This window comes from Dendrobates tinctorius, unplaced genomic scaffold, assembly GCF_039654945.1.
Source record: "Dendrobates tinctorius isolate UK_male_01 unplaced genomic scaffold, ASM3965494v1 ptg000171l, whole genome shotgun sequence".
NCBI classification, from domain to species: Eukaryota; Metazoa; Chordata; class Amphibia; order Anura; family Dendrobatidae; genus Dendrobates; species Dendrobates tinctorius.
Genome location: NW_027361838.1, coordinates 24,653,204 through 24,679,516, shown reverse-complemented (window position 1 = coordinate 24,679,516; position 26,313 = coordinate 24,653,204). Strand labels below are relative to the sequence as shown.

At 47.9% G+C, this 26,313-nt stretch overlaps 1 protein-coding gene across 4 annotated transcripts in view; it reads right to left on the bottom strand.

Moving 5' to 3' along the window:
* Nucleotides 1–26,313, bottom strand: part of PRELID3A (PRELI domain containing 3A) — a 110,354-nt gene that overhangs the window by 49,742 nt on the left and 34,299 nt on the right. For all 4 annotated transcript variants that reach the window (XM_073551004.1, XM_073551002.1, XM_073551003.1 and 1 more), the window contains one exon: nucleotides 10,106–10,274. In XM_073551004.1, coding sequence (XP_073407105.1) covers nucleotides 10,106–10,243 — 138 coding nt within the window. In that variant the 5' untranslated portion in view covers nucleotides 10,244–10,274. The remainder of the gene's footprint in view (nucleotides 1–10,105; nucleotides 10,275–26,313) is intronic.

Here is a 26,313-nt window from a genome sequence, read left to right as displayed (position 1 = left end):
TTCCCTCTGCTTGCTGTCTTCTGCAACATATTCAAATGGTACAACTTCCCACCTCTGATTGCTGTCTCATCTGCTGCAATAGACTCTAATGGTAAAAATTCCCTCTGCTTGCTGTCTTCTGCAACATATTCAAATGGTACAACTTCCCACCTCTGATTGCTGTCTCATCTGCTGCAATAGACTCTAATGGTAAAAATTCCCTCTGCTTGCTGTCTTCTGCAACATATTCAAATGGTACAACTTCCCACCTCTGATTGCTGTCTCATCTGCTGCAATAGACTCTAATGGTAAAAATTCCCTCTGCTTGCTGTCTGCTGTGTCATCTGCTGCTTTACCATCTAGAAACATAGTTTAATGTGTCTGCTAATTCTTAGTTATAAATCATTTGGTGCATTGTACTTAAAACTCACTGTTGCATTTCCATGACTGGGATCAGTGTAGATCTTATCTGGTGGAGGTGTTAAAATAGATGTTGCCAGGCTGAATGTCTTTGATCATCCCAAAAAAAAAAAAAAAAAAACAACCCTGGTGTGCTGACCCCAGCTGCCAAATTATCCTCAACCAGTTCCCACAATCCATCTCTTCAGACCCTGCAGTCTGGACTATAAATTTAGAACCATCCATAGGGGTGCACGCATGTGGGGGTGCACGCATCACAGAAGCAAAGCATCACGAAGATAAGCGTCGGGATACAGCAGTTATTACATGGCACAGAACTAAAATCCATCTTCTCTCTTCATACAGGTAAAAATTCCCTCTGCTTGCTGTCTTCTGCAACATATTCAAATGGTACAACTTCCCACCTCTGATTGCTGTCTCATCTGCTGCAATAGACTCTAATGGTAAAAATTCCCTCTGCTTGCTGTCTTCTGCAACATATTCAAATGGTACAACTTCCCACCTCTGATTGCTGTCTCATCTGCTGCAATAGACTCTAATGGTAAAAATTCCCTCTGCTTGCTGTCTTCTGCAACATATTCAAATGGTACAACTTCCCACCTCTGATTGCTGTCTCATCTGCTGCAATAGACTCTAATGGTAAAAATTCCCTCTGCTTGCTGTCTGCTGTGTCATCTGCTGCTTTACCATCTAGAAACATAGTTTAATGTGTCTGCTAATTCTTAGTTATAAATCATTTGGTGCATTGTACTTAAAACTCACTGTTGCATTTCCATGACTGGGATCAGTGTAGATCTTATCTGGTGGAGGTGTTAAAATAGATGTTGCCAGGCTGAATGTCTTTGATCATCCCAAAAAAAAAAAAAAAAAAAACAACCCTGGTGTGCTGACCCCAGCTGCCAAATTATCCTCAACCAGTTCCCACAATCCATCTCTTCAGACCCTGCAGTCTGGACTATAAATTTAGAACCATCCATAGGGGTGCACGCATGTGGGGGTGCACGCATCACAGAAGCAAAGCGTCACGAAGATAAGCGTCGGGATACAGCAGTTATTACATGGCAGTTAGTCAGGACAGGAGTCAGGTAACCCTCACTCTGCTGTCCCTTTTAACCATGTGCTTTATTCCTATCCTCCTATGTTCTCTTGCAATCCACTTTCACCGACCAATCCCCCCTCCATCACGACTCATATACATCAGCTCCTCTCTCTTTGCTTCTCCCATGTACAGCTCCCATGCACTTCTCACCTTCTTAAAAAGCCTCAGCCCATCTTGCCCAAACACACTGCACATAAAATCTTCATACAATTCCAAAAACTACTTGCTCTTTATCTTCCTGCTCCTACTGATTTCAGGGGACATCTCCCCCAACCCCGGTCCACCATCCCCCAACCTCAACCCCTACCCTACCTCACATCGAAACCTTAATAATCTTACTAATATCACTTGCACTCCTTCATCTCCTTCTTTCAATTGTGCCCTTTGGAATCCACGGTCTGTATGCAACAAGCTTCCTTTCCTACACAATTACTTTCTGAAAAACTCTCTGAATTTGTTGGCCCTCACGGAAACCTGGATTCAGGATTCTGACACTGTCTCTCCTGCTGCCATTTCCCATGGTGGCTTACAATTCTCCCATTCCCCGAGACCGACAAATAGACCTGGTGGTGGAGTCGGCATACTCCTGTCCCCACAATGCACTTTCCAGGTCATCCCCTCAGTTCCATCACTCTCATTCCCTTCTTTTGAAGTCCACACCATCAGGCTCTTTCGTCCCCTCTCCCTCAGAGTAGCGGTCATATACCGGCCCCCAGGCTCACCCACCCACTTCCTGGACCATTTCTCTGCCTGGCTGCCGCACTTCATGTCCTCAGAACTACCAACCCTTATCCTGGGAGACTTCAACATCCCCATTAACAGCCCCACTTCCACATCTGCATCCCAGCTTCTATCACTAACCACTTCTCTAGGCTTCTCTCAGCTCTCAACCTCTGAAACACACAAAGACGGTAACACCCTGGACCTGGTTTTCGCCCGGCTCTGCTCAATCTCCTACCTAGATAACTCACCGCTTCCCCTCTCTGACCACAACATTCTCTCCTTTACACTCACAAATCCTCGCTCACCCCAGCACCCTCCTACCTACCATTCAGTCAGAAATCTACAAGCCATTAACCCTCATACACTTTCAGACTCCCTACACTCATCATTGTCCCCAATCTCTTCTTTGTCCTGTCCTGATCTGGCTGTACATCACTTCAATGACACTCTTAGAAGCACCCTTGACCAAGTAGCTCCCCTCACCCTCAGAACCTCCAAACACAGAGTGAAACAGCCCTGGCTCACATCGCAAACCCGATTTCTCCAGCGATGCTCTAGGTGTGCTGAACGCTTATGGAGGAAAACACACACACCAGAAGACTTCATACACTTCAAATTTATGTTAAGGACATATAACTCTGCCCTTCACCTCGCCAAACAGACCTACTTCACCACCCTGATCTCCTCACTATCCAACAACCCCAAGAAACTTTTTGACACCTTTCACTCCCTCCTCAGGCCAAAAGCACAAGCCCCTATCACAAACATTTGCGCTGATGACCTGGCCTCCCACTTTATAGAGAAAATAGACAATATCCGTCAGGAAATCCGCTCCCAATCACCAAGTTCAGTGACTCCCATCCCTCCCTGCATTTCCCCTGGCTCACTCTCCACATTTGCTCCCATCACAGAAGAAGAAGTCTCCAGGCTCCTCTCCTCTTCTCGTCCAACTACATGCACAACCGACCCCATTCCCTCACATCTCCTCCAGTCTCTCTCCCCAGTCGTCACAACTCACCTAACTACAATCTTTAATCTCTCCCTCTCCTCTGGCATTTTCCCCTCCTCCTTCAAACACTCTATCATTACTCCATTACTAAAGAAACCCACCCTTGACCCATCCTGCACAAACAACTACAGACCAGTCTCCAATCTCCCCTTCATCTCTAAACTCTTGGAGCGCCTGATATACTCACGCCTTACCCGTTACCTCTCCACTCACTCCCTCCTAGACCCTTCACAGTCCGGTTTCCGCCCCCTACATTCGACAGAAACTGCACTCATCAAAGTGACCAATGACCTTCTGACAGCAAAACGTAATGGTGACCATTCTCTGCTCATTCTTCTCGACCTTTCTGCAGCTTTCGACACTGTTGACCATCCTCTCCTACTCTCTAGGCTCCAGTCACTAGGCATTAAGGACACTGCTCTTTCCTGGTTCTCCTCCTATCTTTCCGACCGCTCCTTCAGTGTTCTGTTTTCTGGCTCCACTTCATCTCCTCTTCCTCTCACTGTTGGGGTACCTCAGGGCTCAGTCCTTGGCCCCTTTCTCTTCTCTCTCTATACAGCCCCAATTGGACAGACCATCAGCAGATTTGGCTTTCAGTACCATCTTTATGCTGATGACACACAACTGTACACATCATCCCCTGACCTTACCTCCGCTGTACTACAGAACGCCACTGACTGTCTGTCTGCAGTCTCCAACATCATGTCTGCTCTCTATCTGAAACTCAACCTCTCCAAAACTGAACTTCTTCTGCTCCCACCATCTACTAACCTCCCTAAATCTGACATTTCCCTCTCTGTGGGTGGCACCATAATAACACCCCGACAGCAGGTGCGCTGTCTGGGTGTTATGTTCGACTCCGATCTCTCCTTCACCTCCCATATACAATCTCTTGCCCGCTCATGCCGCTTACACCTAAAGAACATCTCTAGAATCCGCCCTTTTCTCACCATGGAAACAACAAAAACTCTCACTGTCGCCCTGATCCACTCCCCCCTAGACTACTGTAATGCTCTATTAATTGGCCTCCCTCTCACTCGACTCTCCCCTCTCCAGTCTATCCTTAATGCAGCAGCCAGGGTTGTCCATCTGGCTAATCGTTTCTCAGATGCGTCCGCTCTTCGCCAGTCGTTACACTGGCTGCCAATTCATTACAGGGTACAATTCAAAGTACTTGTTCTCACCCACAAAGCTCTCCACAGTGCGGCACCCCCTTACATCTCCTCCCTCATTTCTGTCTATCGGCCTAACCGACCGCTGCGCTCTGCAAATGACTATCGACTAACCTCTGCCCTAATCCGTACCTCCCACTCCCGACTCCAAGACTTCTCCCGTGCTGCGCCAATCCTCTGGAATGCTCTACCCCAAAATATTAGGACCATCCACAATTTGCATAGTTTTAGGCGCTCGCTCAAAACACATTTGTTCAGAGCGGCCTATCACATTCAGTAATCAAAGTCATGTTTGTGTGTGTGTAGCCCATTCACTATCTCCATCTAACCCCCACCCCCTGAAGATGGCTGGACCGTCATTGTAAATACATCATTGTAAATACAAACCTGTGCTTTGTATCCCCCCCACCTCATTGTAGATTGTAAGCTCCACGAGCAGGGTCGTCTTATTTCGCTTTAATTATTGTATTGTTAACGTTGTTACTTATGACTGTTGTGTTTGAAACTGTTCAACTGTAAAGCGCTGCAGAATATGTTGGCGCTATATAAATAAAGATTATTATTATTATTATTATTACGCCACAGTTGCTAAGCTGCTCACTGTCAATAATAACTCTTTGCAGGCAGCAGAGCCCTTGGTCTCATCCGATCAGGTGGGGAACAATGGCTCTGTGAAGCAGATGGAAGAGTGGTGCCAGCAACTGCAGGTGGGAACTGACTCTACGTCCTCCTACTAGAAAAATGGGGTTTACAGAGTGACACAAGAGTATGAGCGGGTATTCAGCAAACACCCACTAGATTTTGGGCAGGCAAAAGGGGTTCAACATCATATCCCCACTGGAGACCATCCACCCATAAAGGAGAGGTACCGACCTATACCCCCAACACAATACCAATGTGCTAAGAGTATGTTGAGGGAGATGAAGGAAGCAGGCGTTATCAGAGACAGTTGTAGCCCATGGGCAGCTCCCATAGTTTTTGTAAAGAAAAAGGATGGTACCATGAGAGTGTGTGTTGATTACAGGAAAACTAACAGCATTACACATAAAGACGCCTACCCACTACCTAGAATTGATGAATCATTAGCTGCACTTAAAACTGCTAACTACTTTTCCACTTTAGATCTCACTAGTGGGTATTGGCAGGTTCCTGTGGCAGAGGCAGACAAGGAGAAAACAGCATTTACCACTCCAATGGGTCTCTGTGAGTTCAATTATATGCCATTCGGGCTCTGCACTGCTCCAGGAACATTTCAACGGCTGATGGAGTGCTGACTGGGACACATGAACTTTGAGACGGTCCTGTTGTACCTGGATGATGTTATTGTTTTCTCCAAAACCTATGAGGATCATCTGGAACACTTGGCTGAAGTGTTTGAAGCTTTGTCCAATTTTGGCCTGAAGGTGAAGCCCTCCAAGTGCCACCTCCTGAAGCCCAAGGTGCAGTACCTCAGTCATGTGGTCTGTGCAGAAGGTGTGGCACCAGATCCTGATAAGGTCACAGTCATCCGGGACTGGCCGAAGCCCAGCAACCTTCATGAAGTACGCCAATTCCTTGGACTGGTAGGCTACTACCGAAGATTCATCAAAGGCTTTACTGAAATAGCCACCCCTATGCAAAATCTTCTGGTGGGGCAGTCCAAGAAGACCAAACAGAAAAATTCCACCTTTGAATGGACTGAAGAGTTGGAAAGTCCTTCACCAGATTGAAGACGGCTTTCACCGGAGATGAAGTTCTTGCCTACCCAGATTATGACAAACCCTTTGTGCTGTACACTGATGCCAGCAACGTGGGACTAGGAGTAGTACTGTCGCAGGTACAGAATGGGAAAGAAAGAGTGATCGCCTACGCCAGCAGTAAGCTGCGCCCCACTGAAAGGAACCCTGACAACGACAGTTCTTTCAAGCTGGAGTTCCTTGCCATAGTCTGGGCTGTCACCGAAAGGTTCAAACATTACCTAGCCTCCGCCAAGTTCACTATCTTCACGGACAACAATCCGTTGATGCACTTGGACACTGCAAAACTAGGTGCACTGGAACAGCGATGGATGGCTCGGCTATCTAACTATGAGTTTACCATCAAGTACTGGGCAGGGCACAAGAATGCCAATGCTGATGCGCTGTCCAGAATGCCTAACCTACCAGATGCAGGAGAAGACCCTGGGGCTCTTGAAGAAATAAGAGTTACCTCCCTTCCACCGGCCACTTTCGGCCCAGCGTGCTCAAGGAGTGAGAAACAGACGGTCTGGCTTGAAGGAGGTCACCCTGAATCCATTGCCCCATCATGACTGGGCAGAAAAGCAAGATAGTGACCCTGCAGTCCGCCTGGTGAAGGAGCTACTGTCACTAGCTGACTCACGCCCAGAGTTGGATGCTCCTGAAGAAACCCAGCAGTTGTGGAAGGAAAGAGGCCGGCTGTTCATCTATGAAGGAAAACTGTGTCGGAGGAGTATCAATGCCCGTACTCATGAGCTGGTCTGGCAGGTGATAGTCCTAAAGAGAGAGGCATCAATGGTCCTGGAAGCATACCACAATGGAGCTGGACACTTCGGATAGAAGAAGTTGGAAGCATTGCTCCGGGAGAGGTTCTACTGGGCAGGTATGAAGAAAGCCATTGAGAGGTGGTGCCGGGAGTGTGGACAATGTAACCTGCGCAGAAAGGATCGAAACAGCCAGAGAGCTCCTCTACAGCCAATCATCATCAAACAGCCCCTTGAGTTGGTAGCCCTGGACCATGTGAAGCTGGTTCCAAGCCAGTCAGGCTACATCTATGCTCTTACCATTGTGGACCACTACTCAAGATTCCTGGTAGTTGTGCCTGTCAAAGATCAGACAGCCAGGACAGCAGCCAGAGCGTTCCAACAGCACTTCTGTAGACCACATGGATATCCTGAAAGAGTGCTTACAGATCAAGGTTCAGCTTTCGAGGCAGAAGTGTTCCAGGAATTCTGTAACTTGTATGGTTGTAAGAAGATCCGGACAACACCGTACCACCCACAGACCAATGGCATGTGTGAGAAGATGAACCAGGTAGTGATTGACCTACTGAAGACTTTGCCCTTGGAGGAGAGGAATCTATGGCCAGAGAAGTTGCCGGATCTGGTGGACCTCTACAGCCATATTCCAGTGAATTCCACCAACTGTACCCCAGCCTACTTAATGAGAGCAAGACCTGGTAAACTGCCTATTGATTTGGACATGGGAGTCCTTACGCCCGAAGTAACGTCACCAGATGCTGACTGGGATACAGAAAGACAACAACAGTACAGAAGAGTTCAAGAATGCGTGGAAAAGAGTCTAGCCCAGGCAAGACAAAAGCAGGAAAAGCTTTACAATCAAAATGCACCTGCCGTTCCTTTGTGAGAAGATTGCACAAATTGGATGATCAACGGGAAGCTGAACCTTATACCATTCTGCCCTCAAACTTTGATAATACCAAGGTATGCCTTATTAGCAAAGATGGAGGAGAAGCCTCAGCAGCAATATCAAGAGATCACCTAAAACTATGTCCTGACCTGCTGAAGGAAAGAGTGGAAGAACCAGATAACATCCAACCCATAGAGGAAGAAGAGAAGGTCAGCACAATACTTGGGGAATTTCCTGCGAATTGGACTAAAGTAAATGATGCTATAGTGGTGCCGGTGTTGACATTTCCCCAATTGGGAGCACAGGAAGACGTGACTCAAGGAAATCCTGAGGATCAGGAAAATCAGGCAGCAGATGCCACACCAGCAGTGGAGCCAGAGAACCCCCGCCCTGCCAGAGGTGAACCTGTTATGCCCCTGGTGAGTCTAAGAGTTCACAGACAATCTAGGATCCCTGTGCCATGCAGAACCCCCAGTAGTGTATCCAGTACATTACCCACTACACCAGTATTACGCAGGTCTACTCGCATTATACAAGGGATACCACCCATCAGATATCGTATATAGATAAATGTTAATGTTGAAATTGTATGTGTATATATATAACTGTTTTTCAAGTTTTGTGCCTACAGGTAACCTGTAAGAGTTTCCTTTAGATTTGCCAGTTCAGTTTTATGGACACTGTACCGCAGGACTTGTGTGGTCAAAAACTTTTCTGTATGTAGTTCACCATTTGCCAAGGAATGGACCATGGACATTGATGCTTGGACTTATCATCATAGGACCATTTTTGAAGCTCTTGGTTTTTGTAACTTTTTCATTTTTAACTATTGTACAATTATTATTGTTTAACTGTTTATATGTTTCATGTTTTTGTTCAGCCCAGGAGTGCTGACTTGCACTAGGGGAGAATGTGGCGCCCCCAGGGGTATGGCCGCCACAGTGGCTTTGCCTTCCTCCAGGGGAGGGTAATGCCAGGCTTGGAGGCAATGATGGGTCTCTCTCGCAGTCAATCTATGTATGCAACACAGTTCCACTCCAGGCCAGCAGGAAAAACTATGAACCGGGATTAAGGGGAGGAGTGCTCTCTGAGGGCCAAGAGGAAGGGGTGGTAAGTTAGTTAGTCTGCGGAGGGTTAAGTGTGCAGACGTGTGGACGGAGCACTGAGATAGAACGGAGAGGACGAGCTTATCTCTGGAGACAGCGCATGAACTGGAGCCTGGTCTCCACGGTTGTACGGATACTAACGGTCCTGCAACAGACACCAGAGGAGTAGGAGGCTATAAATGCCCTACTCCCATCTAAGACTTGAGGGCACAACAGCAGCTTGGATAGTAAGCCGGGACTCAGGAGAGGAGTCCCCGAGAGAGGCTACAGCTGTCTGCCGTGCAAGTGAGGTTCTTGAGAACATCTGTCCGGAGGAACTCCAGTGTAACTCAGTACTGGGAGTACTTCATTTGAATAAGCGCTAGTAAGGAGACTGCACAGCCCATCTGCTGAGAGAGAATCCCTGAATTGCTTCCAGGCTAGCCTGCTCCAATACCATCTGTAATCAGGACCCTGGACTGCAGCTACCAAGTAAAGGTACAGAAATTGCACCCCGTTGTGTCTTGTCTGCTTCCTACCTTTCCGGCACCGCTACATCCCCGTGCTGACCACATCTACACTGCCCAGGGACTATAGCTTCACCTGTAGGGAGCTTTTACATCTTTGCTGCACCATACCATCAGTCCCAGCGGATCTGCATGCAGCGTCGGCTTAACACCTCCCTTGTCGAGCACCACAGGTGGCGTCACAAACTATTCATCTAACTACATTCCACCATTCACATCTTCCCCTCTTAATTGGGCGCCCAGGGCCACGGTCCGGGTCACCGCTGCTGTGTCACATCCCACTGATACCGGCCCGGTACCGAGTACCCCACAGCCCTGGGAGGGCGACCCATGTACACATAAGGTCGGATTCAGACATGTGTTCTGCAGTCTAAGTAGGACTGCAATGCACAGACTGGTGTCGGGTCCCTGACTCGAACGCGACAGCATCATGACATATATGGGTGACTGGAGAAGTGGCCAATCCGAGAACAATTCGCATCACACAGATGTGTGAATCTGGCTTTATTCCCAGAATTTAACAAGAATAAAGCAATATGCATAAGTCAAATATATAGTAATGTGTGGAAAATCAGATGGCACAACTTTTGGGGGGGTATTAGATATCTGACCCAATATTTGTGAGGCCAATATAGCATTTGACTTGGATGGATAATGAAAGAATCTTTTAGAATATGAAGAGACTTTTCGATTCCAGTCATATAATTTCTACCAAATTGTACTTACTGCCCTGACAAGACTCGGCAGACGCCACTCAGTGCTAAGAAGACGATAACTGTGTAACCGTCCTTGATTATCCAGATTCCGATCAACCACATCCACACCGACTACACATGGATTCATGGGATTAGGGTACTTCTTCATAGCCGCCTTTATCACTGTGTCCCATGGGTGACTGTAAGTAATAGTATAGAAAATATTAATATCAAAACTATAGCCATCATTTCTTACTATGGAAGGACACAAAACTCTAGTAAATTTTACAGGATGCGAAGAAAAATTACAGTGCTTACAGGGACAACTGTGAGTCAAGAATATCATACATGGAGGGCCACAACAATAGTACTGACTACAGACTAATGTCCATACAGTTTATACGGTGATCATTTCTACAAGATACAGATTGGTGGTGACCATGCCCTAACCTGACTAACAAACCACAAATGTGAGTCAATGCAATAGCATTTAAAGGTCTTAATGGAAGTGATTACCATACCCTTATTGCCGTGTGTTCCCACAGTGTTTCATGCCCAGCAAGACTCCTCAAATGCAGAGCCTAACAGACTGGCGCACACGCTCTATACACTCACTGGCCACTTTATTAGGTACACCATGCTAGTAAGGGGTTGGACCCCCTTTTGCCTTCAGAACTGCCTCAATTCTTCGTGGCAGAGATTCAACAAGGTGCTGGAAGCATTCCTCAGAGATTTTGGACCATATTGACATGATGGCATCACACAGTTGGCGCAGATTTGTCGGCTGCACATCCCTGATGCGAATCTCCCGTTCCACCACATCCCAAAGATGCTCTATTGGATTGAGATCTGGTGACTGAGGAGGCCATTTGAGTACAGTAAACTCATTGTCATGTTCAAGAAACCAATCTGAGATGATTCGAGCTTTATGACATGGCGCATTATCCTGCTGAAAGTAGCCATCAGATGTTGGGTACATTGTGGTCATAAAGGGATGGACATGGTCAGCAACAATACTCAGGTAGGCTGTGGCGTTGCAACGATGCTCAATTGGTACCAAGGGGCCCAAAGAGTGCCCAGAAAAAATTCCCCACACCATGACACCACCACCACCAGCCTGAACCGTTGATACAAGGCAGGATGGATCCATGCTTTCATGTTGTTTACGCCAAATTCTGACCCTACCATCCGAATGTCGCAGCAGAAATCGAGACTCATCAGACCAGGCAACGTTTTTCCAATCTTCTACTGTCCAATTTCGATGAGCTTGTGCAAATTGTAGCCTCAGTTTCCTGTTCTTAGCTGAGAGGAGTGGTACCCAGTGTGGTCTTCTGCTGCTGTAGCCCATCTGCCTCAAAGTTCGACGCACTGTGCGTTCAGAGATGCTCTTCTGCCTACCTTGGTTGTAACGGGTGGCAATTTGAGTCACTGTTGCCTTTCTATCAGCTCGAACCAGTCTGCCCATTCTCCGCTGACCTCTGGCATCAACATGGCATTTCCGGCCACAGAACTGCCGCTCACTGGATTTTTTTTCTTTTTCGGACCATTCTCTGTAAACCCTAGAGATGGTTGTGCGTGAAAATCCCAGTAGATCAGCAGTTTCTGAAATTCTCAGACCAGCCCTTCTGGCACCAACAATCATGCCACGTTCAAAGGCACTCAAATCACCTTTCTTCCCCATACTGATGCTCGGTTTGAACTGCAGGAGATTGTCTTGACCATGTCTACATGCCTAAATGCACTGAGTTGCCGCCATGTGATTGGCTGATTAGAAATTAAGTCTTAACACACAGTTGGACAGGTGTACCTAATAAAGTGGCCAGTGAGTGTATGTTCAGGCATAGAGTTGGTATGAATCGATTTGCAGGATCCGGTCCAGCGGCTAGTGAACTCTGGGAACAGCCTCCTACTTTTTGGCATCTGCGGCTCTTTTTTTGATTAGCCTGTCTGGTGTGGCATCATCATTGCCACGTTACACACATGATACGTTGTGTCAACCTGGTCATTTAAAAGAAGAGCGTATGCGAAGGAGGCAATGCTCAGGGCTTCCATTCAGCGGAGACAGATTACTGATGTGGCTGATCCACGGGTCATGTAAATCGATTTGCATGAACTCTACACAGCCATGCTAGGTGCTAAAGGGGTTATCAAGGACTAAACAATAGATAAACCTACCTGTAGGAAACAGTAGGTCATCAACAGGGGTGTAAGCACAGTAGGTGCAGGGGAGGCCAATGCTATTGTAGACTATGCAATTATTTGGGGCCCCATTGGAGCTTTTGTATTGGGGCCCATGAGCTTTAAGCTATACCCCTTGTCATCAATATTTACAGTAGTTGTGTGAAAAAGTATTTGCCCCTTCCTGATTTCCTATTCTTTTGCATGTTTGTCACACTTAGATGTTTCAGATCACCAAACAAATTTAAAAATTAGACAAAGATAACACAATTAAGCGCAAAATATAGTTTTTAAATGAAGGCCTTTATTATTAAGGGAAAATTAAATCCAAACCCACAGGGCCCGGTGTGAAAAAGTCCCAACCACCTTTAAAATATAAATGAACTGTGGTTTATCACAGCTTTGGGAAGCTGAGTTCAAATTCCCACACCCATGCCTGATTACTGTCACACCTGTTATCAATCAAGAAATCACTTATATAGGACCTGCCTGACAAAGTGAAGTAGACCAAAAGCTCCTCAAAAGCTAGACATCATATCGCAATCCAAATAAATTCTGGAACAAAAATTAGAAGCAAAGTAATTGAGATCTATCAGTTTGGAAAAGACTATAATGCCATTTTTAAAGCTTTGGGACTCCAGCGAACCACTGTAAGAGACATTATCCACAAACAGTGAAAATATGGAACACTGATGAATCTTGCCTGGAGTGGCCAGCCGACAAACAATACCTCAAGATGACTCATCTAAGAGGTCACAAAAGACCACACAAAAACATCCAAAGAACTGCAGGCCTCAATTGCCTCAGTTAAGGTCAGTGTTCATGACTCCACCATAAGAAAGAGACTGGGCAAAAATTGCCTGCATGGCAAAGTTCCAAGATGAAAACCACTGCTGAGCAATAAAAACATAAAGGCTCATCTCAGTTTTACCAGAAAACATCTTGATGATCCACAATACTTTAGCAAGAATACTCTGTGGACTGACGAGACAAAAGTTGAAATTTTTTTGAATGTTGTATGTCCCATTACATCTAGCATAGAATAGTGTTTTGTTGCTTCAGAACCTGGAAAACTTGCTGTGGTAAATGGAACCATGAATTCTGCTGTCTATCAAAAAATCCTGAAAGAGAATGTCCGGCCATTTGTTCGTAACCTCAAGCTGAAATGCACATGGGTTATGCACCAGGGCAATGATCCAAAGCACACCAGCAAGTCCACGTCAGATTGGGTAAAAGAAAACCAAAATTAAGACTTTGGAGTGGCCTAGTCAAAGTCCTGAACTTAATCCGGTTGAGATGCTGTGGCATGACCTTAAAAAGGCAACCCATGCTCTGAAACCCTCCAATGTGGCTGAATTACAACAATTCTGCGAAGATGAGATGGCCAAAATTCCTCTGAAGCGTTGTAAAAACTCATTGCCAAATATCGCAAACGCTTGATCGTAGTTGTTGCTGCTAAGGGTGGCCCAACCAGTTATTAGGTTTAGTCAATCACTTTTTCACACAGGGCCCTATAGGTATGGATTTCTTTTTCTCTTAATAATAAAGACCTTCATTTATAAACTGTATCTTGTGATTACTTGTTATCTAATATTTAAATTTGTTTGGTGACTGAAACATTTAAGTGTGACAAATATGCAAAAGAATAGGAAATCAAGAAGGGGCTAACACTTTTTCACACAACTGTAAGATTGGTGAAGGTTCAACATTCGACATCTGCACTTATACACTGAAATCTGCTCTAGCATCATCCAGATACAATGCACAGAGTGGTATGAAGAGAAACAGCACTATTTAGCAGAGGTCACTATACAATGTACAGGGCGGCTATCTGGCCTACACGTTGCTTACATGCAAAGTCACATAGTGACTGCAGACTTATTGATTTGGAGCGGACAACCCCTTTAATGATATATATATTATATACATACCGTATATATTGTGAGGCAGCGACCGGAGTCATATGTGAGGGTCACTATATGTCCCCCAGAATGCGCTCAGAAGCATATTAGATCCGCTGGAGTTCCCTGTCGTCGCAGCAGTGTGCCTGTGACTCACAGGGCAGAATAAAAGTGAGTTTGAGCCTGGTCAAGTTATTTGGACCGAGGAGTTTATTCAGGAAAACCCGGTATGGGCTTTTATTTTTGAAACGGACCGCAGGAAGGTAGTGGGATCCGGTCCGTTTCCTCCAGCCCAGGTCTTATAAGTGGCCTATGTCCACAGATTGGGGAAGGAAAAAAAACCCTGCAGATAGGGGTTTGGGTGTGTCAGTTCTGTTTTGCACAGAGACAGAGCAGTGGTCTGCAGAGCTCCCTGTGTGAGGCAACACAGGGTCAAGCTGAGCCAAGGTCTGGCACCCCTTTCATACCCGGGCAATGCGGTCGCTCACGGCAACTGGCCACGGACTGTTTTGTTGCTTCCCGGCTGCGATCCAGAAGATACAACGTGCTGTGCACTGAGTGAGTTTTGTTGGACATTAAAAACCTTTTTGTTTTGGAACTTGCTTGGGTCACTGTCTCATAACTGCACAGCGTGGACACCGCTGCTTTACATATGGTGGAGAATGCGGGCAGTGTGAATTGAGGCATACCCAAAGCGTGCTGCATGTCGTATATTAGGCCTGCAAAGCTGCAGCTTAAGTCAACTGATAAGATGGAGGAAATACTGAGACAGTTGGCCACCTCGCAAATGCGACAGCAGAAGCTGCAAGAGGAACAGCAGCAAAGCAACAATTTAATTCTGCAGCAGATTGAGGCTCTGCAAGAGGCAGGATCCCCAGCCACCACATACCGATTGGAAGCCTGGTACAAGGTCCGTTCAGCGCTGAGGAAAATGGCACCTGAGGACGACATGGAGGCTTTTCTCACCATTTTTGAATGCACTGCGGAGCGGGAGAACTTGCCGGTGGCTCAGTGGGCTGAGGTGATCTCCAACTTCTTGACGGGAGATGCACAAAAGGCCTACCTGGACCTCAGTTGGGACGATGCCCTGGACTATGGGAAGCTGAAAGGTGGGATCCTTGCTCGACTGGGGGTTAATACATATGTGCGGGCCCAACGGGTGTTCCAGTGGTCCTTTTCTGAGACTTGCCCGGCTCGGTCTCAAGCTTATGACTTACTGCAACTGGTAAAAAAAATGGCTACAGCCTGAGACTTTATCCCCGATCCAGATGGTAAAGGGTGGTGGTCGACTGGCTGGTGAGGTCCCTGCCAGCCGCCATACAGAGCTGGGTGGGGCAAGGGGACCCGGGCACTGTGGACCAGGTGGTAGGACTGGTTGACAGGTATACAGCCACACAAGACTTTATACGGGACACTGCCCCACTTTGGCTGTTGCGTAAGGCCCCATCAGCTCAGGAGCCTGGAAAAAATCCACTACCCTCCACCAAGGCCCATACGGATCGTAACCGAACTAAAGGGATATCTCGGAAAGAGCGTGTCAACCGCCCCGCTTCCCCTAACGTGGCCCCAAGGTTCCCTCGTGCCCCAGTTCTTAAGTGCTGGCGATGCCAAGAGCCTGGACATATGATTGCTAACTGCCCCCTAACAACCGAACCCATGGACTGCGGGTATACCTGCCGGGTATCTATGTATGCCCAGCCAGTCTGCACTGCCACTACAGACCCTGCCGGTACCGAACCTCAGCGGTGCAAGGTACTCGTCAATGGGTGCCAGATGGACTCTCTCCTGGACTCAGAGAGTTTGGTGACCCTGATACATGGGTCCCTGGTTGCCGGGGATAGACCTAATGCACGGAAGGTGGGGGTAGTGTGCATACATGGGGACCTCCGTGAGTACCCGACTGAGGAGGTCACGTTCTCCACCCCGTGTGTGGAGATAAAACGTGGTGGGAGTGGTAAAGACTCTTCCGTATGGGACTGTACTAGGAAGAGACTTTCCCCTGTTCTGGTCCCTATGGGAGACCATGGTTAACCCTCTCAGGGTAAAAAGTATTCCGGGCGCTGAACCTGAAGATCCAGAGTCAGAGATTCCTGCCATAGGGGTCACCAATATAGGCACAGAGTGTAACCCCGATAGGTTTCCCCTAGAGGTGTTGACAGGAGAAGTTGAGGAGAACTCACCGATTCCTGAACTAGAGTTGTCCTCTGGTAAGTTCAGGACAGTTCAGCTCCAGGATCCCACTTTGGCACGGGCACGGGAAAGAGTAATTGAGATAAATGGGGTGGCTCAGCAACCGGGTGCAGAGATGGAGTTCCCACGGATAGTAATCAACCAGGAGCTACTGTACAAGGTGGATAAAATCAGGGGTGGGGTGGTAGAACAGCTGGCAGTGCCCCAGACCTACCGCCGGGTGGTGCTCGACATGGCTCACACTCACATGCTGGGAGGGCATTTGGGAGCCAAAAAGACTCAGGAGCGCATAATGCAGCGGTTCTTCTGGCCAGTGTCTATGCTGAGGTCCAAAGGTATTGTGAGACGTGTCCGGAGTGCCAACTGACCTCACCCACCACGAACTACCGGAGCCCATTGGTGCCTCTGCCCATTATAAAGGTACCTTTTAGGCGGATTGCGATGTATCTGGTAGGGCCCATAGTAAAATCTGCCCGGGGTCACCAACACATATTGGTAGTCGTAGACTACGCCACCCGGTATCCAGAGGCGATACCACTCCGTCACACCTCGGCTAAATTAATAGCCAGGGAACTGTTTGCCATGTTTTGTCGCCTTGGGCTACCCAAGGAGATCTTGACAGATCAGGGATCCCCTTTTATGTCTAAGGTGACCAAGAAGCTGTGCAAGATGCTCCACATTAAACAGCTACGTACATGTTAGGAATCTGAGTTCTGCCATACCTATGCAGAAACCCAGGTCCTCACATTTATGTCCAGAGGCTAAGTCCTGTGTGCCAGCTTCTGAGCATGCGCACAGGACGAGCTCCTATTGGAGTTCGGGAGTCAGGTGCTCAGGTCCTGCTCTGAATCCTATTGGCTCCTATTGGAGTTCTGGAGATTTCTGGCAGGTCACGTACGCTATAAAAAGCGCGCATGGCTGTTCCGCCATGCGCTAGTATAGTCTTACTTGCTGCTGTATGTTTGTTGATGGATGCATGGACTGGTGAATGACTCATTTGAAACCCCCATTCCTTGGTTATTACGAATGTGTGAGTGTTTGAGTCAGAGCCAGTATTAGCGCCAGCGCGCCATTGCTCCAGCGCTCAGCAGCTAGCGTCATCTTGCGCCTGCTTGACAGCGGCGTTTCTACAGCGGCTTAGTTATCGTCGCTCTGCAGTCGCAGCACTAGGTGCGTTCTCACGTGCAACGCCCTATTCCCCAGACGTCCACGGTAGGTCTAGACGGAGTTGGTGCCGTCAGCTAGGGCCACTCCTGTAACCACATACCGCGTCTGTGTCACTGAGCTCATGTGACATTTAAACAGACTCAGCGTTATTGCTCATGTGTATATGCTTGCAGCTCTGTGAGTGTAACAGAGCTTGTGTATGCTTGCAGTTCTGTGTGTGCAACAGAGCTTGTGTTTGCTTGCCTTGCAGCTCTGTGTGTGCAACAGAGCTTGTGCATGCTTGCAGCTCTGTGGGTGAAACAGAGCTTGCTCCAGCTTTATCTGTTCGTGTGCTTATCCTTGCAGCTCTGTGAGTGCAACAGAGCTTGCTCAGTGCACCTGGGTGAAGTCTGAACCCTGTGCCCTCTACCGCCAGATACCTTCTGCCACCACTTAGCAGCGGTCTTACCATCTACCGCACAGTGGACCACAAGCGGTGAACGCACTTTATTTATAATTTTATTTAGTGCATTCCACCGCTCCTAACAGTATATCGGTGTATCATCCACAAACCGACGGGTTGGTGGAGAGGTTTAATAAGACCCTCAAAGCCATACTAAAAAAGGTGGTCGCCAAGGATGGCAGGGATTATAACATGTCCCATCTCATGTTCGACACCCGCGAGGTACCGCAGGCGTCCACGGGGTTCTGCCCATTTGAGCTACTGTATGGCAGGCACCCGAGGTGACTGCTGGACGTAGCCAGAGACGTGGGAACAGGAGCCCACTCCCCATAAGAGTGTCATCGAGTATGTGGCAAAAATGCAGGATCGGATTGCGGTCGTGCGGCCCATAGTAAAAGAGCATCTGTTGGATGCACAGGCCGCTCAGATCCGTACATATAATAAAAGGGCCACGGTCAGGAGCTTTAAAGAAGGGGATCGGGTGTTGGTACTAGTACCCACCCCAGAGAGTGGCAAAAATGCAGGATCGGATTGCGGTCGTGCGGCCCATAGTAAAAGAGCATCTGTTGGATGCACAGGCTGCTCAGATCCGTACATATAATAAAAGGGCCACGGTCAGGAGCTTTAAAGAAGGGGATCGGGTGTTGGTACTAGTACCCACCCCAGAGAGTAAACTCATGGCCAAGTGGCAAGGGCCTTATGAGATGTGGGGGAAGTGAACTATAAAGTTTACTAACCCGGAAAAAGGAAGCCTGAGCAGCTGTACCATGTAAACCTGCTAAAGGCCTGGAAGGATCGGGAATGTTTGGTCACAGAGGCAACTCCGGTCGTACCAACAGAGGGCCCTCTGGCACTGGCCAAGGACACAACCGGGGGAAAGGTTAAAAAAATGACTCGCTCACCAAACAGCAGCGGCGGGAGGCTCGGGCCCTCGTGCAGAGGAATACGGACGTATTCTCAGAGCTGCCAGATTGGACCTAGATAATACAACATGACATTATCACTGAGCCCCAGGTAAGGGTGTGGATGAAACCGTACCGAGTACCAGAAGCCCGAAGGCAAGCCATCACAGCCGAGGTGAAGCAAATGCTCCAGTTGGGAGTCATTGAAGAGTCTCGGAGTGAGTGGGCTAGCCCCATTGTGCTAATACCGAAACCGGACGGGTCGTTACGCTTCTGTAATGACTTCAGGAAGTTAAATGAGGTGTCAAAATTTTACCTCTACCCAATGCCTCAGGTGGACGAGCTAATTGAAAGACTGGGAAAGGCCAAGTACTTCACCACGCTTGACCTCACTAAAGGGTACTGGCAGGTTCCCCTGACAGCATCGGCTAAAGAGAAGACCGCATTTATCACGCCAGAGGGTCTGCTTGACTATGTTGTCTTACCCTTTGGGTTACATGGGGCTCCAACCACATTCCAGAGGCTGATGGACATAGTATTAGAACCACATCGGAAATACGCATCGGCCTATTTAGATGACATAGTCATCTTTAGTACCAACTAAGAGACCCGCCTGTCCCAGGTATAAGCCGTGTTAGACTCGCTCCGAGTCGCGGGGTTAACAGCAAACCCAAAGAAATGTGCGATAGGGCTCACGAAAGCTCGGTACTTGGGTTACGTGATCAGTCGCGGGGTGATCAAACCCCAAGTAAACAAGATTGAGGCCATCCAAAACTGGCCCAAGCCCTTAAGTACTAAGCAGGTGAGGGCATTCCTTGGCATCATTAGTTACTACCGCCGGTTTATACCCAATTTTGCGGGGGAATCAGCACCCCTAAAGGACCTCTTAAAAGCTAAAAGGACAGTGATGGGTCCGATGGAATCCTCAGGCGGAAAAAGCACTCAAGTCCCTGAAGTCTGCGTTGTGTGGGCAGCCGGTCATCAGCCCCGACTTCAAAAAGACCTTTATTGTACAAACTGATGCCTCGGAGGTAGGTCTAGGAGCGGTCCTGTTGCAAGAGGTGAACGGGGATGAGCATCCAATCACCTACTTGAGCAGGACACTGACCCCAGCACAGAAAAATTATAGCGTAGTGGAGAAGGAGTGCTTGGCGATTAAATGGGCCTTGGAGTCCCTACGCTATACGCTTTTATTTGCTCGGGTGCCAGTTTCGTTTGGTAACAGACCATTCCCCCTCGTCTGGATGAGAAACGCAAAAGAGAGGAATGCCCGAGTCACGAGATGGTTCCTGTCCCTACAAAACTTCAGTTTCTCAGTGGAACATAGGGCGGGGAAGGCACAGGGAAATGCGGATACCCTGTCACGGGCCCCCTGTATGGTGACAAATGTTCAACCCCACAAGCTTGAACGGGGGGGGGGGGTATGTGAGGCAGCGACCGGAGTCATATGTGAGGGTCGCTATGTGTCCCACAGAATGCGCTCAGAAGCGTATTAGATTTGCTGGAGTGCCCTGTTGTCGCAGCAGTGTGCCTGTGACTCACAGGGCAGAATAAAAGTGAGTTTGAGCCTGGTCAAGTTATTTGGACCAAGGAGTTTATTCAGGAAAACCCAGTATGGTCTTTTATTTTTTAAACGGACTGCAGGAAGGTAGTGTGGTCCGGTTCGTTTCCTCCAGCCCAGGTCTTATAAGTGGCCTATGTCCACAGATTGGGGAAGGAAAAAAAAACCCTGCAGAAAGGGTTTGGGTGTGTCAGTTCTGTTTTGCACAGAGACAGAGCAGTGGTCTGCAGAGCTCCCTTGTGAGGCAACACAGGGCCAAGCTGAGCCAAGGTCTGGCACCCCTTTCATACACGGGCAATGCGGTCGCTCACGGCAACTGGCCACGGACTGTTTTGTTGCTTCCCGGCTGCGATCCGGAAGATGCTGTGCACTGAGTGAGTTTTGTTGGACATTAAAAACCTTTTTGTTTTTGAAATTGCTTGGGTCACTGCGTCATAACTGCACAGCGTGGACACCGCTGCTTTACATAAAATATATACACTCACTGGCCACTTTATTAGGTACACCATGCTAGTAACGGGTTGGACCCCCTTTTGCCTTCAGAACTGCCTCAATTCTTCGTGGCAGAGATTCAACAAGGTGCTGGAAGCATTCCTCAGAGATTTTGGACCATATTGACATGATGGCATCACACAGTTGGCGCAGATTTGTCGGCTGCACATCCCTGATGCGAATCTCCCGTTCCACCACATCCCAAAGATGCTCTATTGGATTGAGATCTGGTGACTGAGGAGGCCATTTGAGTACAGTGAACTCATTGTCATGTTCAAGAAACCAATCTGAGATGATTCGAGCTTTATGACATGGCGCATTATCCTGCTGAAAGTAGCCATCAGATGCCTGTTCTTAGCTGAGAGGAGTGGTACCCAGTGTGGTCTTCTGCTGCTGTAGCCCATCTGCCTCAAAGTTCGACGCACTGTGCGTTCAGAGATGCTCTTCTGCCTACCTTGGTTGTAACGGGTGGCAATTTGAGTCACAGTTGCCTTTCTATCAGCTCGAACCAGTATGCCCATTCTCCTCTGACCTCTGGCATCAACAAGGCATTTCCGGCCACAGAACTGCCGCTCACTGGATTTTTTTTCTTTTTCGGACCATTCTCTGTAAACCCTAGAGATGGTTGTGCGTGAAAATCCCAGTAGATCAGCAGTTTCTGAAATACTCAGACCAGCCCTTCTGGCACCAACAATCTTGCCACGTTCAAAGGCACTCAAATCACCTTTTATATATATATATACACAGTGGGGCAAAAAAGTATTTAGTCAGTCAGCAATAGTGCAAGTTCCACCACTTAAAAAGGCGTCTGTAATTTACATCATAGGTAGACCTCAACTATGGGAGACAAACTGAGAAAAAAAAATCCAGAAAATCACATTGTCTGTTTTTTTTTCATTTTATTTGCATATTATGGTGGAAAATAAGTATTTGGTCAGAAACAAGCAATCAAGATTTCTGGCTCTCACAGACCTGTAACTTCTTTAAGAGTCTCCTCTTTCCTCCACTCATTACCTGTAGTAATGGCACCTGTTTAAACTTGTTATCAGTATAAAAAGACACCTGTGCACACCCTCAAACAGTCTGACTCCAAACTCCACTATGGTGAAGACCAAAGAGCTGTCAAAAGACACCAGAAACAAAATTGTAGCCCTGCACCAGGCTGGGAAGACTGAATCTGCAATAGCCAACCAGCTTGGAGTGAAGAAATCAACTGTGGGAGCAATAATTAGAAAATGGAAGACATACAAGACCACTGATAATCTCCCTCGATCTGGTGCTCCACGCAAAATCCCACCCCGTGGGGTCAGAATGATCACAAGAACGGTGAGCAAAAATCCCAGAACTACGCGGGGGGACCTAGTGAATGAACTGCAGAGAGCTGGGACCAATGTAACAAGGCCTACCATAAGTAACACACTATGCCACCATGGACTCAGATCCTGCAGTGCCAGACGTGTCCCACTGCTTAAGCCTGTACATGTCCGGGCCCGTCTGAAGCTTGCTAGAGAGCATTTGGATGATCCAGAGGAGTTTTGGGAGAATGTCCTATGGTCTGATGAAACCAAACTGGAACTGTTTGGTAGAAACACAACTTGTCGTGTTTGGAGGAAAAAGAATACTGAGTTGCATCCATCAAACACCATACTTACTGTAAAGCATGGTGGTGGAAACATCATGCTTTGGGGCTGTTTCTCTGCAAAGGGGCCAGGACGACTGATCCGGGTACATGAAAGAATGAATGGGGCCATGTATCGTGAGATTTTGAGTGCAAACCTCCTTCCATCAGCAAGGGCATTGAATATGAAACGTGGCTGGGTCTTTCAACATGACAATGATCCAAAGCACACCGCCAGGGCAACGAAGGAGTGGCTTCGTAAGAAGCATTTCAAGGTCCTGGAGTGGCCTAGCCAGTCTCCAGATCTCAACCCTATAGAAAACCTTTGGAGGGAGTTGAAAGTCCGTGTTGCCAAGCGAAAAGCCAAAAACATCACTGCTCTAGAGGAGATCTGCATGGAGGAATGGGCCAACATACCAACAACAGTGTGTGGCAACCTTGTGAAGACTTACAGAAAACGTTTGACCTCTGTCATTGCCAACAAAGGATATATCACAAAGTATTGAGATGAAATTTTGTTTCTGACCAAATACTTATTTTCCACCATAATATGCAAATAAAATGAAAAAAAAACAGACAATGTGATTTTCTGGATTTTTTTTTCTCAGTTTGTCTCCCATAGTTGAGGTCTACCTATGATGTAAATTACAGACGCCTCTCATCTTTTTTAGTGGTGGAACTTGCACTATTGCTGACTGACTAAATACTTTTTTGCCCCACTGTATATACACAGTATATATATATCATCTTACAGCCAATGCATACCCAAGACTGTAGACAGACAGATTAGATATTATGTCAGATCCTTTGTCCAAAGCTATCCATTGGAGACATTATTTGAGTTAGTTAAGCCTGGTGGATGTTGCTACTTTGCATACACTGGCTGATAATGAGAAAGAACATTGTTAACAGTCTCCGGGTAAAGCAGATCATTTGAAACAAAATTTGAAGAAATGTAACAATATATTTATTTTTTTCAGTAAGCACACAGAAAAGAAGAGTGGAGTAAACTATTCTCACCAAAAAAGGAGAGAAAAATATAAAACCAAAATGCTTTATTGTCACATAAAAAGTTAAAAATTATCAAGGATAATATACCATGAGGTCAATCACAGGGTAATACAAGAAAAACATTAGAGCCGGATAATCCCTACATAGATTTGGGAAGAAAACACAGTATTGTACACAAAATAGTCATCCAAAACCAATGTACAGTAGATTGTATGACAAGATCAACTAGATGGGCATTTCCTGAAGGTAATACATGGTGCTTGAACAGCGCTGCCAACTTTACAGCAGTGTATCAGGTGTCGACTGTAAGAAAGTTAGAATATGAATGTTGTGTATAGCCACTTTGGCACATTCGGCACCTCTGTAGCCACTTTGGCCACTTGGAAGCCACTTTGGCACATTTGGCACCTCAGTAGCCACTTTGGCCACTTGGTAGCCACTTTGGCAAATTCGGCACCTCGGTAGCCACTTTGGCCACTTGGTAGCCACTTTGGCACATTTGGCACCTCTGTAGCCACTTGGTAGCCACTTTGGCCACTTGGTAGCCACTTTGGCACATTCAGCACCTCGGTAGCCACTTTGGCCACTTGGTAGTTACTTTGGCACATTCGGCACCTCGGTAGCCACTTTGGCCATTTGGTAGCCACTTTGGCACATTTGGCACCTCAGTAGCCACTTTGGCCACTTGGTAGCCACTTTAGCACATTTGGCACCTCGGTAGCCACTTTGGCCACTTGGTAGCCACTTTGGCAATTTGGCAACTTTTATGGGTGGGGCCCCTCTAGGTCCAATTTGGTGGGTGGGGCCACTCTGGGTCCGATTTGTTGGGCGGGGCCCCTCAGGGTCCGATTTGGTGGGCAGGGCCACTCTGGGCCCAATTTGGTGGGCGGGGCCCTTCAGGGTCCAATTTGGTGGGCGGGGCCACTCTGGGTCTGATTTGGTGGGTGGGGCCACTCTGGGTCTGATTAGGTGGGCGGGGCCACTCTGGGTCCGATTTGGTGGGCGGGGCCACTCTGGGTCCGATTTGCAGGCCAGGGTGGCTCAGCCTCCGATTTGTAGGCCAGGGTCGATCAGCCTCCGATTTGGAGGCCGGGGTGGCTCAGCCTCCGATTTGGAGCCTGGGGTCACTCAGCTTTCGATTTGGTGCGCCGGTCCTTTAAGAATCATTTCGGTGCGCCGGCCCTTTAAGAATCACTTTGGCGCGTCGGCCCTTTAAGAGCCAGTTTGGCTCACTGTGCTCCTTAATCCACTTTGGCACACATTTTCTCTCAGGGGCATGCGTCATGTGATGAAGCTAGATTTGCATTTGTGCTGTGGGTTTCGCTTTAAAAGAAGAAATTATCTGGCAGAAACTGTGTCCTGGGGGGTGTCATGTGAAGTTCGTAGGCGTTAGCATAGTAACTGGGTCTGCCTGCGCATATCAATGAGCTTAACTGCCATTTGAATCGCCTCAGGGCATGTTTTCAGTGTGAAATGCATTGAGGAAAATGTTTTTTTCAAATGCAAATTGCGCAAAAACTACAAATCCGATCGACACGAAAATTACTTAGCACACCACTCATGGACGCTGGCTTCGAAACGACACCTCAACGGAGTCTGTGCGTGCAGCGGTTCGGGCCGCATTAATTGCGGAAAATCAACTGAATAATAATAAGCAGAACTTGATGTGTATTTCCTGAAGGAAGTACAGATAGTGCTTTGAAATGGAACCCGGGCTGCCCTTTAAGAGAGACTTGCCTGCTGCCCCTGCAAGACTTTCAACTCAGGATCCGTTTTAACTGTGGGTGCCTCTCAGGGGCCACTTTGGCCTGTGGGGCCCCTCGCAGTCTGATTTGGTGGGTGGGGCCCCTCAGGATCCGATTCGGTGGCCTAGGCTCCTCAGGGCTTGATTTGGTGGGCGGGGCCCCTCAGGGTCCGATTTGGTGGGCGGGGCCCCTCAGGGTCCGATTTGGTGGATGGGGCCCCTCAGGGTCCGATTTGGTGGGCGGGGCCCCTCAGAGATTCATTTGGTGGGCGGGGCCCCTCAGGGTTCGATTTGGTGGGCGGGGCCACTCTGGGTCCGATTTGGTGGGCGGGGCCACTCTGGGTCCAATTTGGTGGGCGGGGTCACTCTGGGTCCGATTTGGTGGGCGGGGCCACTTTGGGTCTGATTTGGAGGCCAGGGTGGCTCAGCCTCCGATTTGTAGGCCATGGTCGATCAGCCTCCGATTTGGAGCCTGGGGTCACTCAGCTTTCGATATGGCGCGCCGACCCTTTAAGACTCATTTTGGTGCGTCAGTCCTTTAAGAATCACTTAGGCGCGTCAGACGTTTAAGAGCAAGTTTGGCGCACTGGGCTTCCAAATCCACTTTGGCACATATTCTCTCTCAGGGGCATGCGTCATGTGATGAAGCTAGATTTGCATTTGTGCTGTGGGTTTCCCTTTAAGAGCTGATATTATGTGCCAGAAGCTCTGTCCTGGAGAGGTCATGTGAAGTTCGTAGGCGTTGGCATAGTAACTGGGTGTGCGTGCGCATGTCAATGAGCTTAACTGCCATTTCAATCGCCTCAGGGCTTGTTTTGTCTGTGGCAACATTTCCCCATTGAAAAGCATTGAGACAATGCATTCCAATGACGTGAAAAAAAATTTTCAATCGCAAATTGCGCAAAAACTACAAATCCGATCGACACGAAAAATACTTAGCACACCTCTCATGGACGCTGGCTTTGAAACGACACCTCAACGGAGTCTGTGCGTGTAGCGGTTCGGGCCACATTAATTGTGGAAATCAACTGAA